The sequence below is a fragment of the Chlamydotis macqueenii genome, chromosome 8 (genome assembly GCF_036417535.1).
Source record: "Chlamydotis macqueenii isolate bChlMac1 chromosome 8, bChlMac1.mat, whole genome shotgun sequence".
NCBI classification, from domain to species: Eukaryota; Metazoa; Chordata; class Aves; order Otidiformes; family Otididae; genus Chlamydotis; species Chlamydotis macqueenii.
The window spans coordinates 13,601,177-13,617,814 of NC_141563.1; the positions used below are offsets into that span (position 1 = coordinate 13,601,177).

General features: G+C 50.9%; 2 protein-coding genes across 2 annotated transcripts; one reads left to right on the forward strand and one right to left on the reverse strand.

The window, feature by feature from the left end:
* The first annotated feature begins 1,673 nt into the window (after nt 1–1,673).
* On the forward strand, nt 1,674–10,371 carry ALDH9A1 (aldehyde dehydrogenase 9 family member A1). Its single transcript, XM_086753268.1, has 11 exons — nt 1,674–1,936; nt 2,604–2,749; nt 3,843–3,972; nt 4,293–4,427; nt 4,919–5,115; nt 5,948–6,088; nt 6,822–7,010; nt 8,072–8,159; nt 8,542–8,683; nt 9,240–9,352; nt 9,461–10,371. The coding sequence occupies exons 1-11, from the start codon at nt 1,756–1,758 to the stop codon at nt 9,553–9,555; spliced, it is 1,557 nt and encodes a 518-aa protein (XP_086609394.1). The 5' UTR covers nt 1,674–1,755; the 3' UTR covers nt 9,556–10,371.
* Nucleotides 10,372–10,581: 210 nt separating this feature from the next.
* On the reverse strand, nt 10,582–16,600 carry MGST3 (microsomal glutathione S-transferase 3). The gene is made up of 6 exons (XM_086753269.1): nt 16,514–16,600; nt 14,299–14,422; nt 13,044–13,117; nt 12,333–12,390; nt 11,155–11,227; nt 10,582–10,811 (listed from the first exon to the last, which is right to left on the reverse strand). The coding sequence occupies exons 2-6, from the start codon at nt 14,413–14,415 to the stop codon at nt 10,687–10,689; spliced, it is 447 nt and encodes a 148-aa protein (XP_086609395.1). The 5' UTR covers nt 14,416–14,422; nt 16,514–16,600; the 3' UTR covers nt 10,582–10,686.
* Between the last annotated feature and the right edge of the window lie 38 nt (nt 16,601–16,638).

Here is a 16,638-nt window from a genome sequence, read left to right on the forward strand (position 1 = left end):
GCGAAGTAGATAACTTGAAAAATTCAGAATAATCATGCTGTGAAGTGACTCTCTTGTCTTAAACGTATTGTTACAGTCTTGTGTGGTAGGGAGCTGGGCAAGTCGGTGTGCTTATTTTCCTTTTGCAAAACTTCCAGCGTGGAATCTGAGGGTTTTTTGTAGGCTCAGGTGACTGGAGGCACCAGAATGTACCCCTGTGCGAGGTTGCAAGTGTTTCTGGATGTACTGTCAGCCTGTGTCTTTCTGGCAGAGGACAGCCCCACAGAGATTTTTGTGACGTTATACAGCTTCTGTAAAAGTTGCTTGCTTAGGCAGAATCTGCTCAATTACAGAAACAAACCTGGCCTTCAAACTTGAGTAAATAGTTAAATCATGCCAGTGCCATCCACTGCTGCTGAACCCTTTGTTGCCCAAGTGGTTACGACAGCACTTTGATTCGTGTTCCTTGGTTTACTGCTAAACACCCTGATGATCAGTTTGCATCTTAAAAGGCTTCCTTCTTAGGCCAGGAAGCTCCCTACACTGTCTTCTGCTTTGCCAAATAATTCTGTTTCAGTCTTGTTGGCTGGAGCCTGCTCAGCTTGCTTAAAAGGGGTGAATTAATCTTGCTGCCGCTCTCCAGGTAGGCTGACAGTTTTCCTGAAGCAGGCAGTACCTGTACGGGCTATCATTTTCTTGCTTCTGTGACCAGAGGTGTGTCATGCAGTACCTCTTACTGGGAGTTTTTGACTAGATGCATGACAAGGGGATAAATCTGAAGCACCTTACGGTAGCATGAAGCACATGCAATACCATATTAAATAATAAATATTGAGTTAATTCTCACTAATAAGTATGGGGCACTTTAACAGATTATGTAGAGATAAATCATGAGTGTGGAACCTCTATTCAACGCTCTGCCTCTCAAAAATGAGTGTGTGGCAGGTAAAGGAAAGCATCTAGTGTATGCTGATGCTGCCCGGCTCTAAGGCTGTGGTTTTGACTTAACCACTGTGTCCGGTGCAGCTACAAACTTCCACAGGGAACAGCCACGGTTGTGTAATTCCTGTTTCCCTAATGTAGTGTCTCTTAGTTCGAGGGCCTGATCCCGCAGCAGAGCGAGAAACACCCAGCGCTGTTACCTGCATGGGTCAGCTGTGTTGAAGAGGCTTATTCCGCAGCGTATGGTTGTCAGACCCAACAGCATCCAACTAAGCTCAGTCTGATGAAGCATAAATGGTGAACTGCATCTTTCTGGGTTCAGAAGTGGTATCTGCAGTACAGTAACCTTCCCTGCTACTGTCAGAAACTCTGCCCTCGGCAAATGTGCCCGCGTTGCGACACAGCACGCTTTGGAAGCGTTTGCACAGCCAAAGATTGTCTGGAAGTTATTGACCTGCTGTAATCCGGTTGCTTTCTGCTGTCATTGGTTTGATAGAGCGGTTCCCCGGGGGGATGTTAATCGTTATAATGAAGTGCGGAGAGCAGCTTTCTGAACCTCAGCCACTAAAAGGTCTGAATTCTAAGAATCTACAAAAGAGGTTGAAAAATGAAGGACAACTTAAGGCCCACGGGTACTACCTCCGAGCCAGCAGGGGGCGCCGGGGGGATGGGCGGGGCCGCTGGCTCCGCCCCACCCCGGCGGACACGCGCATGCGTGCCCGCCGGGGTGGGGCGGAGCCAGCGGCCCCGGGGTAAAAGGCACCGGTGGAGGAGGCGTCGGAGGGGTTTGAACCCACGGTATCGCTTGCTCTGCCGCGGGGCTTCCCCCAGCCGATGCTGGCGCCGTCCCGGTTACCGAACCTCCTTCCCCGTTTGTGCGCCTTCCGGCCCAGCCTCGCCATGAGCAGCGTTACCGGCACCCTCACCGTCCACCAACCCCTCAACTACCGGGCGGGGGCCCGCGTTCAGCCCGCCGACGGCGGCCAGGCCGAGGAGGTGTACGAGCCGGCCACAGGTACCGCCCCGCTGCCCCCTCGGGGTGGGGGAGGTAACCTCGGGGGGGCGGCCGCTGTGCGGGAGCTGCCTCCCTGTTATTTGCCTGCGAGGGCCGGGTGCCTTCGGCTTCTCCCAGCTGTCCCCCGTCGGATGCCGCCTGAACGTCGTGGTGGTTTGTTTGGGGGCTGCGTTTTGCCTGCTGCGGTGCAAGTCCGTCGTCAGATTTCTTAGCAGAAATCGGCTCTGGCTCTTAGTCAAACAAAAAGCCAAGTGATGCCTGATTTAAACATTTATAACTTTTTTTTTTTCAGTTGGAGGTATCTAGGTTTCAGCAGAAGCACTTCAAGAAAGAGAGTGTTTAACTATGCTGAGGAATGTGTAACAGTCCTGAAGCTGGTACAAGTATAACAAACTCCAGTGGGAAAAAGTAAATTTATAACAAGCGATGCTAATTAGTAACTAGAAGGTGACTGTGGAGAATGCCAGATCTTTTAATTCAGACCAGCTGAATTGCAGCACCTCTTCTATAGCCAGTTATAAATCTGGAACCATAGCATGAAGTTCTGTAGCCTGGTGTAGGTGGCTGGACTGAAGTCTTTGGGTTTTGATGCCAGATAAAGCATATTCTTCTGTGCCTCTTTTCTGAGTTCTCTGTCTTATTTATTTCCTGTTTAAAATGTGCCCAGGTCGTGTGATATGCAAGCTGCTCTGTTCTGGGGAGAAGGAGGTTGATCTGGCTGTGCAGAGTGCAAAGGCTGCCTTTAAAATATGGAGTCAGATGTCTGGCATGGAGAGGAGCAGGGTGATGCTGGAGGCTGCCAGAATTATTCGGGTATGTTGTGGGAGCTCACTTCCTCTTGGAGAGGGGTCGTTCTGTCTCTGAGCTTTCTTGTGGGTTAATGTGACTCTTGGGGGCTTCTAGCAGGATTTCCAGAGCTCCAGGAGGAACACAGGGGTTAAAACCCACCTTTGACCAGAAGAGACAGTAGGCTGCCTTGGGCAGGGCTTTGATCTTATCGCTCTGTTCAAGGCCAGTGTGTACCTTCTCTGCTTAATTCTGTTAGAAGACATAAAAGTGAGGCCATCCTGCTGACATCTTACAGGGCTTGTACTTCTTTTCACAGCTCCAAAGATTAAGCTTCACTGCACATAATTTCAAAGCTGAAATTGCGTAACTGTCCCATTGTTGAACTTTCAGCTTGTTGGACGGTGTTGTCACATGACTGGAATGTGTCTTGTTTTAGCAATTGAAAAATGCAGGAATACTGGTTTTTATCTTAGACACCAGATAATACACATGGGAGAGGATACAAATAAGCTAGTTTTTTTCACAAACTGCTTTGTCAGATAACGTGTTCTTGGACATTGAAGTTAATCCCCATTGAGGCACAGATCTGTAAGAAACCAGACCTTCTTTCTCCGGTGTGTATGTGATGACAAAACTGTTTTCTTCCTGCCAGACTTCTACTTCTGCCAGATTTCTACAGCAGGGCAGTATTTCTGCCTGGGAGATGATCTGTTAAAGGACACTTCCCAGCTGCGTTGCTTTGTTGGTCCTTCACTGAGTCCTCTGGTTCCATTTTGATCTTGCTGTTTGCTGTTCCTCCCAGTTTAGTTCTGTGGATTCTAATCGTTGTTTGCCAGCTGGCTTCTCGGTTCAAGTTTACTCATCTTTTAGATAAAGAGGGATGTTAAGCAAGACTGGACTAGCAGTGAATGCCAGCAGATGTCTGTTTGACATTCCCCTTCGATCGGTCGCCACTGGGAAACTGATAAATAGCAGTTGGGAACGGACCTTTTAGAGATGACAGTTTCTCACAGCAGAGCCTTGTTTGGGACTTGTGTGCTTGAGAAGCAGCCGTCTCCTTGTGGAGTTCTACTACAGGCTTCTTTAACCGGTTGTCACTGTCCTGTGCCTCTCACAGGAGCAGAGAGAAGAAATTGCCACCTTGGAAACGATCAACAATGGGAAATCTATCTTTGAAGCCAGAGTGGACATCGACATATCCTGGCAGTGCCTGGAGTATTACGCAGGACTGGCAGGATCTCTGGCTGGTGAGGAGGAGTTTGCTCTTTACTCTCTGTCCTGCCACTTACACTCCCTTGTAACTTCCATGGCACAAGACCATCTTTGCTGCTGATTTCTCTAAGAGATGAACTACTCCTTTTTCTGAAGATCTTGGAAGGATTTTTCAGAGTTCTCTGCCTAATGCTGCCGTGCTCTATGGGTGCTTACACACCTTCTGTGAGCTTGCTGGGGTAAAAACCATGTGTGTCTGTTCTCAGTCAAAGTGAGATCTGGCCCCTGAGGCTCTGATAAGACAGGAAGGGACTCTTGCTTTTCTCTACCTTCTGGCTGTTTTTCTTCTTTGCAGGTGAACACATCCAACTTCCTGGGGGATCCTTTGGGTATACTCGGAGAGAGCCCCTTGGGGTGTGTGTTGGGATTGGAGCTTGGAACTACCCTTTCCAGATTGCCTGCTGGAAGTCTGCCCCGGCCTTGGCTTGCGGTAATGGAGACTGCCCAAACAAATTTATCTTTGATGCCAAACGATCCCATTGAGGGAGAGTGACTTGGTGGATAAAGATTACCCTGAAGGAGATGTTGAAGGATTAGCAGAACCTTCAGGCTTTTACTCTGGCAGGAAGGGAAAGGAAATGGAAGTGGGAACACAGCAGCTGCTAAGAGGGCAGGAGTGCATCAGGAAAAAGGCTGGTTGCTTGGCTTTGTACGAGACCAGGAAGGTTTCTGAAAATGTCAGCAGAGCAAGACCAGCAGCCCCATCTCCCCCAGGCCTTCCCAGCAGGAGGGTGCAGTTTCTCCCTTTCCCTGGTTGTAGTGTTCAGCTGAAACTGTTTCCTCTTCTCTTGTTGGGGGATCTTTGGGGATCTGTTGAGATAGACTCATTGTGTGGAGTGGTTTTTTTGCTTATTTGTTTGGTTTTTTCCCTAAAGCAGTTTGGATTTTAACCCCACCTTGCCTCTGTCTGTGTTCCCCTAGGCAACGCGATGGTCTTCAAGCCCTCTCCCTTCACTCCTGTTTCGGTGGTGAGGTTGGCAGAGATCTTCACAGAAGCCGGTGTGCCCAAGGGGCTTTTCAACGTGGTGCAGGGTGGAGCAGCCACAGGCCAGTTCCTCTGTCATCACCCAGATGTGGCCAAAATCTCTTTCACTGGCAGTGTGCCAACTGGCATCAAGGTAAAAGCACCTTCACACTCGGGGATGCAAGGGGTCTGTAGTGTCACCCTTCCTGGTGTGTTGTGGGTGTCGATACCTCCTTGAGCTTTTGTGCATGAGACTTGTAAAGATGGGGTGCGAGTCGGCATTTCTGGGTCTGAGCGAGGAGCTGGCATGTACAGGGTTGCACTGGGGCTGCACTTAGCTTACTGGGCACAGGCTTGGGGACTCGGTCCTTTCAGAGGAGCCCGTTGGTCATCTTTGTTTGTTTAGCCCATAGCTGCAGTGAAGTTTTCTGAGCTGCTGAAGTGGGAGTATCTGTGTGGGGAGGAGGGTACAGAGCAGCACTGGAAAAATATGTGAGTGTTTCTGACAGTAATAGTTTAGCAGCCCACAACCTACTGTTTTTAAGCAGCAAGTTAGTTTCTGTGAATTTCTCGCCCTCAATTTATTTTTCAAAAAATGAAAACTCCCTAAAAAGACTTCTAAAAATAAATTCTGATTTGAAAGGAGAGAAGTGTTGCCCCTTGAACTCTCTTTACATATGTGTGCCTGTGGGGTGCAGTGACACGGGTGCAGTTACAGCTGTCCTCTGGGCTTACGGTGAGCATGAGACTTCCTGCAAATGACTCCTCAGGTTTTGTTGCCTTTATTTTTAAGAAAACAAACCTCAAGCCCTCTGAGACTGTCCACAGTCTGAACTAAACAGATCTAGGAAACCCAGCTTGCCCTTCATGCTGCTTCTGTTGTTGGTGAAGGGCCCTGTGGGAAGTCTCCCCTTGGGTGTCTCTTGCCTCCCTCTGCCAGCCTCCTGTTTAGCAGTGGGTCACTTTTCTGTCCATGTTTCCCTCAGATCATGGAGATGGCATCTAAAGGGATCAAACCAGTCACCCTGGAGCTGGGAGGCAAATCCCCCCTTATCATCTTTTCAGACTGTGCCTTGGAGAATGCTGTGAACGGAGCCCTCATGGCCAACTTCCTCACGCAGGGCGAGGTTTGTGTCTGTGGGGCAGGAGCGATCCTCCCCAGTGCGGCGGGGTGGTTTGAGAAGTGGGCAGCAGAGCCAGCCTGTGACCTTACTGAGTGAGGGATGCCCTGAAGCTCCCATCTTGCCACACGTTTCCCTGTGCAGTGTCACAAGGGATCAGAAGGGATGCCCTTGCAGAAGCCAGTGCAGGGCATCCCAGTGGAGTGTGCCTTAGCTGATGCCCTGTTCTTCCCAGAAGCGGAGCATTTCTAGCACCCGATACCCAGCTCAGCAACTGCTCCTGTGCCTTGGGTTCCAGTCTGGCGCACAGAGGTCAGAAGAGGCTGTGCTGGTGTCCTCTGGAGAGGCAGCAGTTTCCAGTCCGGTGTGCTGAGCCATAGCCCAATGGGGCTCTGTCTGTGCCAAATTTGGGATCTCCACACGTGCTGCAGGTTTTGTGTAATCCTGCTGGGATGTTGGCTTACCGGAGTCACCTCTGGAAAATGAAAAAGCTGCTGAAATTGTCTCCTGCTGGTGACTTGATGTGTTTTTGCCACCTGGTGGCATCAGTACCACTGTGTCCATCATTGACTAGTCAGTGTGGTCATGAGTAATCTAGCCTCCTTTGTCCCCAGGGACAAGTTAACTGTTTTAGCAGCTGTGGAGGGACTTTTCTGACACCCTCAGTAGCAGGACCCAAGCAGGGAAGGACTGTGGAGTGCTGTGTGTCTTCCTCTGGGCAGCCTGTCCTGTACCCCAGGTATGCTGCAATGGCACACGGGTGTTTGTGGAGAGGAAGATGCTGGATGTCTTCACAAAGGAGGTGGTGAAACGCACCCAGAAAATCAAAGTTGGAGACCCGCTTCTGGAAGATACACGGATGGGAGCCCTCATCAACCGGCCCCACCTGGATCGTGTCCAGGGCTTTATCAAGCAGGCGAAGGAGCAGGTGAGATTGTGATGCTGCCTTGTGACTGCCCTGAAATGTCTGTCCCTCTTGTTAGAAAAACAGACTGGCAGCAGCTTTCCTGCCCCACGCCTTTCCAGTTAAGCTGGTTTTTCTGTTGTAGTTGAATTACTCGATAGGTGTCTTGGGCCACTAAATTAAAAGTGATCCAGTGCATGTCTCTGAATCAGCATTGAAGGTGACCCAGCTTTTCATATCCTGATGTTGAGAAGTTCTAGAGGTTGTGGGGTACCCAGCACAGCAGTGTGTAAAATGGGTGAATCCATGCATTTGGGCTGGTTTCTCTTTTATAAGTTGTGGTGATGCCTTACATGCTTGGCTGTTCTCTTATTTGGTTCCAGTTTTGTTGATTGCTGAAGGGGCTTACTAAGGATTGAAGGCCAAATTTACAGGCTGCTGGAAACAATTTCTGAGCAATAAAATCTACTGAGGCTTTTTTTTTTTTTTATTCCAGGTTTATTGTAAAGTGTAAAGATGTTTTAAATGTCAGCATCTAGTATGTGACTAGGTGTAGCCAATTTGGGGACGGGCTGGAGAAGGGGAACTATGAGTGAAAGCCAGGAGGGCTAGACAAGGATTTGGAAACAGAAAGATGGATGTGGAAGGAGAGGAGAAATCTGTGTCTCTAAAGTGGGGCATTTGATGGGGGTAGGTGTTTCTTGCCAGGTGGTGTGCTAACGGACTGACTGACTTGCTCACGAGGGAATTCACACCATGTGAAGATGCAGAAGTTAATGTGATGCTAGCTGAGGATCCCCTCCTAGTTGTAGTTGCTTCCCTCTGACCTATGCTGGTTCCCGTGGCTCTTGCACCCCAAACCAGCATTGTTTGGACTTTTAGGATGGGTCTCGCCCCCTGACCCTGATTGCTCAGTGATGCACTGTCAGCAGTCCCGACCTGGAGAGACACCAGGGAGGTCACAGGCATGGGTTTGTCCAATAGGACTGTAAATCCAGCAGGGAGTATTGGCCAGCCAGAGCTGCGGCAGCTGGGCAGGATGCCCCTGGATACGCCTGCCTACCTTCTGCTTGGCTCTTTTTCAGGGCGCAGAAGTGCTGTGTGGTGGAGACCTTTACGTGCCAGATGACCCAAAGCTGAAGAATGGCTACTACATGCGACCCTGTGTGTTAGGTATGATCCTTCCTATTCGTGGTACTGCACTCTTCTACGTGGATGTTGTAGAGTTTCTTCTAGAGAAAGCTGTGTTGAGTGTAACCTGTCTCTGTGTACATCTACAGTGTGGACAGGCTCTGGTGTGGGTGTACTAGAGAGAGCTGAGGCACCTAGGAACAGCATCCAGAGAAATGGATGCTGTTGGAAGGTCTGACAGGACACGTGCAGTTAGTGCCTTTGCTGCCTTGAGATGCAGGGTGGGATTTGCTCCTCTGCTAGCCAAGCTGGGAGGGGCTGTGCAGTGCCAAGCGCTGCCTCAAAAGCTGTGTGGGCTGCTGACTGCACAAACTGTTCTGCCAACTTTTCCTCCTGAAGCACATGTGCTCTGCCATGCTTCCAGGGAACTGCACGGATGACATGACATGTGTGAAGGAAGAGATCTTCGGGCCTGTCATGTCCATTCTGCCGTTTGACACAGAGGAGGAGGTTGTGGAGAGAGCCAACAATACCAAATTCGGCCTGGCAGGTGGTGTCTTCACCAGGTATGACTGTGTAGCATGGCTGGTGGTAGGGAGAGGAGGAGAGGGGAAATACTGCAGCAACTTGATGCTCCTCTTGTGGTGCCTGGCATGGACACAGATATCCTCTTCCAGAAAAGCTGGAGCAAGGGATTGCTGAAAGGGAACTTTATATGTGACTGTGTGTTTCCTGCTAGCTTTTCCTGAGGGGTTGGGTGATCCCAGCTGTCATTTAGGCTCCTTCCAGCCTGCGCTTGGCCTGCTGCCTGCCTTCTTGCATCTCCAGGAGACGTGCACTGGGAGCCTGCCATGCTGCTGAAACTGCACAAAGATGGCTGTTGGCTACTTGTTGCAGTCTGCTTTGCTGGTGTCCTTGTCCTTCCCTCTCAATTCAAATGCAGTTTTGAGTGTCCTTGGGATTAGGTGCTACATCCTTTGAGCAGGCAGAGACGGAGTAGGCCAGGTCAGGCTCCAAAAACCGCTGCAACCTGATGGGCTTTCTGTAATGGGATGTCAGCTGGCAGGGCAGGAGGGCATGAATGGGAAGGGATCCAGCCGACAAATTGCCCTTTTCCTGCAGGGATATCCAGAAGGCGCACAGGGTAGTGGCTGCTCTCAAGGCTGGGATGTGCTTCATTAACAACTACAACATCAGTCCTGTGGAGCTGCCTTTTGGAGGATACAAGTCATCAGGTGAGCTCTGTTTGGGCCTCCCTGGTATGACTGTGCCAGTTACAGGGCTTATGAGTGGTACCTGGCACTGCCTGGAGCTCTGTTCTCACTTCTGACTTGTCCCTGCAGGATTTGGTAGAGAGAATGGGCGGGCAGCCATCGAGTACTACTCACAGCTGAAGACGGTCTGCGTGGAGATGGGTGATGTTGAATCTGTGTTTTAGTGGCTTTGGGACCTGCTCAAGGGAGCACCAGCCAGTTCTTGCCTGTCAGCCAGAGATGTGGATCATTTGCACAGCAATAAAGTGCTCTAAAATTGTAAGTGCCTGGGGGGGAGTGTAGCTGAAGCAGCATTTAGCCACCTTGCTCCTGCAAGGGGGAATGTACACACAAGGCTCAGCGTGTGGGCCCACTCTATCCTGTCTGGTGGAAGATGGGAACCTCAGAGGAGGAGGTGGCAATATGGGTTTCAGCAGCAGCACGTGCAGCTAGGTAGGTGTTACCAGAGGCTTGTCAGTGGCTGAGGCCCAGGCTGCTTCCCCTGCTGTGTGCCTTGAACCCTGTTACCTTCCACCCTCAGTCACCTTCAGTTTTGGCTTCTCAACAGGTATGACCCTACTCAATGCACATGGAAGCTTTTGAACACATTGATATCCTGTAACTATAGGCCCTGTCTATTCTCTGACTAAAAACCTTAAGGGTAGGACTGTTTATTCCCTCTAACCCCCTTGTAGACACAAGTTTTTTGTGTTTTCTATCTGTACCTCACTTCCATGGTGGGACAAAATATTGTGAGGTTGGTGAGCTGATGCTGCCTGGGACAGGCATGGCCCTGAGAATCTTCGCCGCGCACACAGTATGGAACACAACTAGAGTGGTAGCAAGCTCCAGTGTAGGATAGAGTGCTGCCTCTCTTAAGCTAAAGCTATTTGACTTCCTTCCTATAGGCTTACTGTTCTTTATAAACACAATGAAGCAACAACTTTCGTTTGCCTACATTTCTTTTTTAGCAATCAAATAAATACTAACTGTTTAGAACATTTTATTACAGAGTGACGTGAATTGAGGTGTCCAGAAATAGGGCTGCTGCTGTATGAGTTAAACAGGTTGCAAGATGGCTTTTTGGTCACCAAAATCATTAAAGCTAGGACATCTGTGCATGCCAGGCAGGTTCTATGGTCCTACAAAACCAGAGTCATTCTAGCATTCTGCAAAACTTAAGAAAACTCTCTGTAACTTTAGAACAAAAGTACAGAATTGACAGCTTCATTTTATTGAGTGAGGAAAAAAAAAATAAACCAGGAAATTAAATGCTCTAAAAGCAAACAAAATCCTTTTAGTTTCCCAGGTGGCCATCAACAATTCCGAGTCTGGCCTTGGCAGATCCAGCCGAGGTGCTGGCATGCTGAACACACGCCTGTGCCCACCAGCCCAATCAGTGCAGCTGAACCAATGGCCCCCCTCCTTCGGTTTTTTGGATCTGTAAAAAAAGACACGTTTTATCAGTTCAGCAGTCCGTTGTTGAAAGACTAGCCCATCCTGAAAATTAGAGGGAGCAGGAACTCAAGATAAATCTCAAGGCAAAACAGCAGGCACCAGCTTGAGCCATGTACCTACCCTCAGTCTGTGCTAGGATTAGATTAGTGTTCTTCCTAGCAGTAGGAAAAATGCACTGCAGAGTTAGCAGCCTGTGGACCTGCACCCTTTTCTCCACACCCTGACTGGAAGCTTTATCCAGTGTGAGCTGGAGGAAAGAGCCCTGAGGCCACTGCAGAAGACTTGAGTTTCCAAGCACCTTCTGTGCTGCAAGGGTAAAGACCTACCTCCTGTGTAATAGCCATAGGCATAGAGGATTCTCCCAAGGATCCAGGCGATGCCAAGTCCTGTGGCAGTCCGCTAGAGAGAAAGGAGAAGCATTAAAGGTTCTGGAGACTTGCCACTTGTATGTGCTTAGCTGTGACAGCAGCCCTGCTTCAAAGAAGCAACTATCAGCTAGTGTGGGTCCTGATCCAGCTAGAACAAGTCGCGGGAGGCAGGTGACTGATGCAGTGTGCTAGGGTGACTTTTGTATAGGAGTAACTTTGATGACACCTATGGGGAAGGGAGCATGTGGTGTGCTGCAGAGCCTTGCTGTTGTGCAGCACAGCTCTTCCCAGGCAAGAAATGGTTAAGCCATCCCAGCAGCAGTTGCTGAATCTTATTTCACCACTATGCAATTAGTGAGCTAGACCATGGGCCAGGATCTTGGAGGCAGCTGTTGCCTTAAGCCAGGTCCATTGCCTCCAGCAGATGTACAGAGTTTCCTGTTGCAGGTGTTATAGGCTTCCACCTTGCCTCCAAATTTAAAGCTTGTTGCAACATGGCTCCCGTTTGCCAGATTCACTTACACTGCTTCATTCTCTCTCTGAAAATGAATATTCAAGAACAACCTGATTTGCCTGTTGGTGGCAAAGAGCTACTAGTTTTGACCTCTCCCACATGCCTGCCTTCTCATGAGTTGTCTACATCTTTCAGTTAAAAATAATCCAGGCTTTTTTTGATCCTTTGTGCACCTCCTTTGGTGGTGGAAGGAACATCACCATGTTGCCCGTGTATTCTTATCAGAGAAACTCTTCATGAAAGCGCGCTTAGAAGCAGGGGGAAAGGGTTCCTGTCCTCCACACAACCAGCTGCTGAGTAGCACTGCTGTAAGCCCAGCAGGGCCCTGCAGGGCTGGGAAAAAACAGACAGAGGTGAAGGGACCCTTCCTGCTCATGGCCTGGAGGCTGCAAATGCTTCGGGGAAGGAAAGGGGTCTATAGCTGAAGTAGCAGTACTGAGTTTATCAAATATTTTCTACCAGTACATCTTCAGAAAAGGCACAGCTGTAAAGTGTGGTGTGGCTATTGAAGCAGCCTGCTGCCTCCAGAGGGGCTAGCTTGGCTTACTGCCCCCGAACCTCCCCAAGTCACGGAGCAAGAGCAGAGTTCAGTCATGCAGACTTGCACTGTAGCATCACTTACCGGGTGGTAGATTCCACCGGTGGCCAAGAAGAATAGGAAGGCAGGGTAAACTTCCAATCTGAAAAGAAAATCGAGGAGGTTGTATTTGTACTCAAGTTGCTTAAAAAGAGGAAACTTCAGAAATGCAGAAGCTGCAAGCATCCGCTGCCAAGGGCTCTGTTGGACCTGACTGTCACAAGTCTCCATGCTCAGCGGAGCTGTGCTCGACGCTGTGGCCACAAAGTGGAGGCAAGAAGGAATCTGAATGTGCACAGATTTCTAGGGACTTCCTCCCCATCTGTGCCTCTCTCCGGGGCCACCCACTCTTCCTGTTTTGTGCCTTAAGCCACTAATAAATACTGCTTACCACCATCTAATCCAGGTGGAGTTCTTCCTCCGCTGATGTGCTGTTGCAGCCCCATCCACAGTAACTGAGTGGATTTAAGCAGATGTGAGCAGCACAACAGATCAGCAGCCCCTAGATGGGCTCTTCTGGAAACAAGACTTTTCATGGAGGCAAAGCACCAGGCACTGGGGAAGAGGAGGCTGTTTCACTGCCCCGTCTCACAGTTTAAGGCATGGTAAGGAGCCAACACAGCCTTATCAGTGAGCATTATGTGGCAGTGTGTTTTCCTCTGGCGCTGAGCCTGAACCCAAGCACCTGGCAACAAGTACACCCTGCTCCACAGCCCTGTGTATTTTTCAAGGTCTGCGTTCATACGTGGTACTCACGTGTTCTGGTGCGCACGCTGGATGCAGTTGAATATACGCCCGTGTTCAGCATCTGTGCTGTACATCGTTGGATACTGCCAAAAAAATAAACCAGCAGGAAAACATGAGCAAGTGCAGTCTGGGCTTAGGAGCCTGGCGTTCTCCAGCAGTGAGGAGCATGGACTCCTGCAGCACCTGTCCCCAGGGAGCCCACAGCAGCCTGAGTGTTTACAAGACTGAGTTGCATTGGCCAGTTAGAGCCTGTCTCCTGCCCCATGGCCCACAACTACTTTGCTGAGATTTGCTGCTTGCCCCAGGCCCGTTCCTAAACTCCCTGAGCAACCTGACTACCATGGAGGTGGCCCTGCTTTGAACAGAAGATAGCCAGATAGTGGTTGACCTCCCTGTTTAAATCCCGTCTGTCTGGAGAGGAGAGCAAAGCAGCGTTCCTGAGGACATGCCCCTGTGTCTCCTCTGGGGAGCTGGCAGCAGACATCACCCAGGAACAGGCTAGGAAGACATTGCCTTCTGCACCACTGCAGAGCTGAGCAGGCAGCTGGAGCTGCCACTGGCTTCTCCCAGCCTGAAATCCAGTGCTCTGTGTGCCGCACGCACTGTGCAGGTTTGCTATCATCCTGACTGTGTGTAATAGGAGTGGGGTCACCCCAACAGGCACCCAGGCTTGCGGCACATGCCCCGGGGCTGTCTGTGCACCCGCCCATCCTTGCCACTTTTCCCGAGTGACCTAGGGAAGAGCAAAGGAGTGTTTGCACTGGGAGCCAAGTGGCACAGCAGCTTCTGCATGCCATCACCCTGACTCATGGCCAGAATCAGCAACTGCCCCCACCCAGCTCACAGCTCTGCCCAGCTGGAGGGCTCCTCAATGGATGCAGAGGGAAGGTCACTTTGAGAGACTGCTTGTCATATGGCTCACGTGCTTCCTCTGAGCTTGAGAAACCCTCCTGCCACTTTTGTTCCACTGCCCTTTGCCTCTAATGCTGCATCAGCCTTCTTTGCAGGAAAAAGGGCTGTGCGGCTTCTTGCTCATCATTGTTTCTGAGCTCAAAGCCTTGTGCTTTCAGCTGTCTCAGCCCTGCCATGCCGTCTGCTGCAGTCTGGAGAGCCGGAATGGCAGCTCCATCCCTTCTGCATCTGTGTGGTGGGATCAGAAGTGTCAGCAGGTCACCCAAAAATAAGCAAGGTGTCATCTAGCTTGTCTGCAACATCCCCTGCAGACTGGCTCCGACCTTCCCGTTCCTTCAGCCTGAGGACTTACCTCCACATTGTACTTCTTGCGGGCCTTGGCCACTTTCACAGCGAGGTGCATGACCAAGACGAAGCTGGCAGCCCCTGTCAGGATGACGTAGCCATACTCCTTTGAGAGAACAGCCATCTTGATGCTGTCAGAGAAAGAGCGCCCGTTACCATTTCGGGTTGTGACTGGAGAAGTGGCAGCTTGCTACGTGCAGATATGTTGCTGAGCACGGACCCTGGTCCTCCTAGCACGGGGACTGGCTGAAGGAAGGGAGAAACGGTGAGTTGGGGAATTTTTGCCTCTTGGTGCCTGTTGGGTATTGGACAGCACAAACCAAGAGCTCTCTGCTCCGTTCCTGTCAAGCAAGTCTTAAAATCATGTAAGTGTTGGGAGGCAGCGTCTCGAGGACCCTAGTCCAGCCTCCAGCTGTGGCTGGCTAAGTCCCACGACCTCAGCGACCCAGTGCTGTCCCTGCAGGGATGCTCAGGAGAGACAGACGGAAACGGATTGTTCACGGCCACATCCAACAGCAGAGCTAGGGGCCACCTCATGAAGTCTGGAAACAGATTAAAAAACCAAAAGAGGTGTTTCTTCATGCAGGAGGAGACAGACCTGTGGAACTCCCTGCTGAGGGATGTTGTGAAGGCAGGCAGTTTTCATAAACTCAAGGGGAAACTGGGAAGGCTCTGGGAATGACCAGTAAACTGGGAACTGTAATGCAGACAAACTAGAATTGGCTGAGAAATCCTCTGAACCTAAAGGAGCTGGGCTACATGGACAGTTCATTTGACTCACTAAGTTCATCCTTACATAAAATAACAATAAAAAGAACCAAAATTGCAACAATAACTGAATCTTTTCAGTGAAGAGGCACTGTCAAGACAAGCGATGCTCACCCCCGCAGCTGCAAGGAACCCTCTCAGTCACAACTCAGTGATTAGCCCCCAGCAACAGGTAGCTGCTGGTGTTCACCAGCATCTGCACGAGCAAGTTGGCTGGCCAGGAGACACCAGGCAGCCTCCACCGTGCTGCCCCACAGCAAGGCCATCTCCATCTAGTGCCTCCTGCACTGTTCCACCAACAGAATCTGTCACTGTGGGGAAAAATGGGCCACAGAAAAAAAAACAGTGCAAACAGCCTTCCTACTGCAACGGCGCCTGTACCCCTCACAAGGGATCTTCAGGGACTAGAGGCTTTTATTTCTCATTTGCAAAGGAATTCTTATTGATGGAGCAAGGTGGAGACATAAGCTGTCTGTGTCCACAGGAGGCTTGGTAAACAATTATCAGTAAGAACATTGGAAACCTCAAGTAACGAAGAAACGTCAGCCACACCCACGTGTAATAGAGGTTAGCGCCTGACAGACGAGACACTGAAAATACAACGCATCCCACTGGGTAGAGCAAGGTGACAGTCACATTTCACCCTTCAGATTGCCAGGCTGGTGGAGAACCCCCACCTGCCAGCCAGGACGAGGCATTTCATCTTCACACTGCTAAGTTATAATCTGAGGTTTTATCAGCAAGGAGCGCAATTCAGTCACAGCAAAGCATTAAGCCAGGTGTGCTATAAAGCTGCTGTTCTTACGCAACTGGTATAAAGCTCTGCTGCCAGCCTTTGCTCTGGTAATCTAGAGTGCTGTAATCTGGAGCCCTATAAAGCTCTTCAAAGCCCACAAGGCTTCCAGCCTCTCTCCAACTGCACGCCTTGCCGCTCTTTCCGGATGCTGGTGACTTGTGCATTTCGGCGACCTTTGCCCGCAGCTGCAAGGGCTTTGCTGACAAGCGCCGGCGCGCTGCACAAGACTGAATTGTTATCTTCCGCACGGCAACGTTTCAGGCTGCAGCCATGCAGCCAAGGGATTCTGGAGCATGACACAGTCCCGACTGGGAGCTGTAGCAGAATTACTCCAGAATAGGTTTTTTTTTTTCCCCCAAGTTTGCCCTAACACCACCGTTGTTATGAGTCAGCAAAGCTGGTGAAGTCCCTCCGTGCAGACTCACGTGTGGATTCTGACGGGGCTACCGGATACGGCTCGGACTTTCTCTCAAACCCTCCTGTCCCCGGGGGCTCAGGCTTCTCCCGAGGCGGGGGGCGGGCAGGGCCCCGCCCGGCTCTTCTCGCCCCGCAGGCACCTTCCCCCGGGGAGGCCGGGTCAGCCCTAGCAGGACAATCAGCGTTCGCCTGGGCCCGGAGCATCCTCCCGCCCGTGCGGCCACCCCGGGCCCGTACTCACCCTCCGGCGCGGAGCAGCTCGGCACACGGCGGAGCGGAGAACGGGGAGCGGGGCCGGCTCTGCCCGCGGCACCGCCCGCAGGCGGGGCCCCGCAGCGGCCGCCCCTGCGGTGCTGGCGGGGCGTG

What these genes read in the sequence shown, in the direction of transcription:
- ALDH9A1 (XM_086753268.1), top strand. Translation starts at nt 1,756, where the DNA reads ATGCTGGCGCCGTCCCGGTTACCGAACCTCCTTCCCCGTTTGTGCGCC. An exon ending in TGCCCCGGCCTTGGCTTGCG is followed by an intron (nt 4,428 to 4,918) that starts GTAATGGAGACT and finishes GTGTTCCCCTAG; the next exon opens with GCAACGCGATGGTCTTCAAG. An exon ending in TCAAGCAGGCGAAGGAGCAG is followed by an intron (nt 7,011 to 8,071) that starts GTGAGATTGTGA and finishes GCTCTTTTTCAG; the next exon opens with GGCGCAGAAGTGCTGTGTGG.
- MGST3 (XM_086753269.1), bottom strand. Translation starts at nt 14,415, where the DNA reads ATGGCTGTTCTCTCAAAGGAGTATGGCTACGTCATCCTGACAGGGGCT. An exon ending in CCGGTGGAATCTACCACCCG is followed by an intron (nt 11,228 to 12,332) that starts GTAAGTGATGCT and finishes CTTTCTCTCTAG; the next exon opens with CGGACTGCCACAGGACTTGG. An exon ending in CTATGGCTATTACACAGGAG is followed by an intron (nt 10,812 to 11,154) that starts GTAGGTCTTTAC and finishes CTTTTTTTACAG; the next exon opens with ATCCAAAAAACCGAAGGAGG.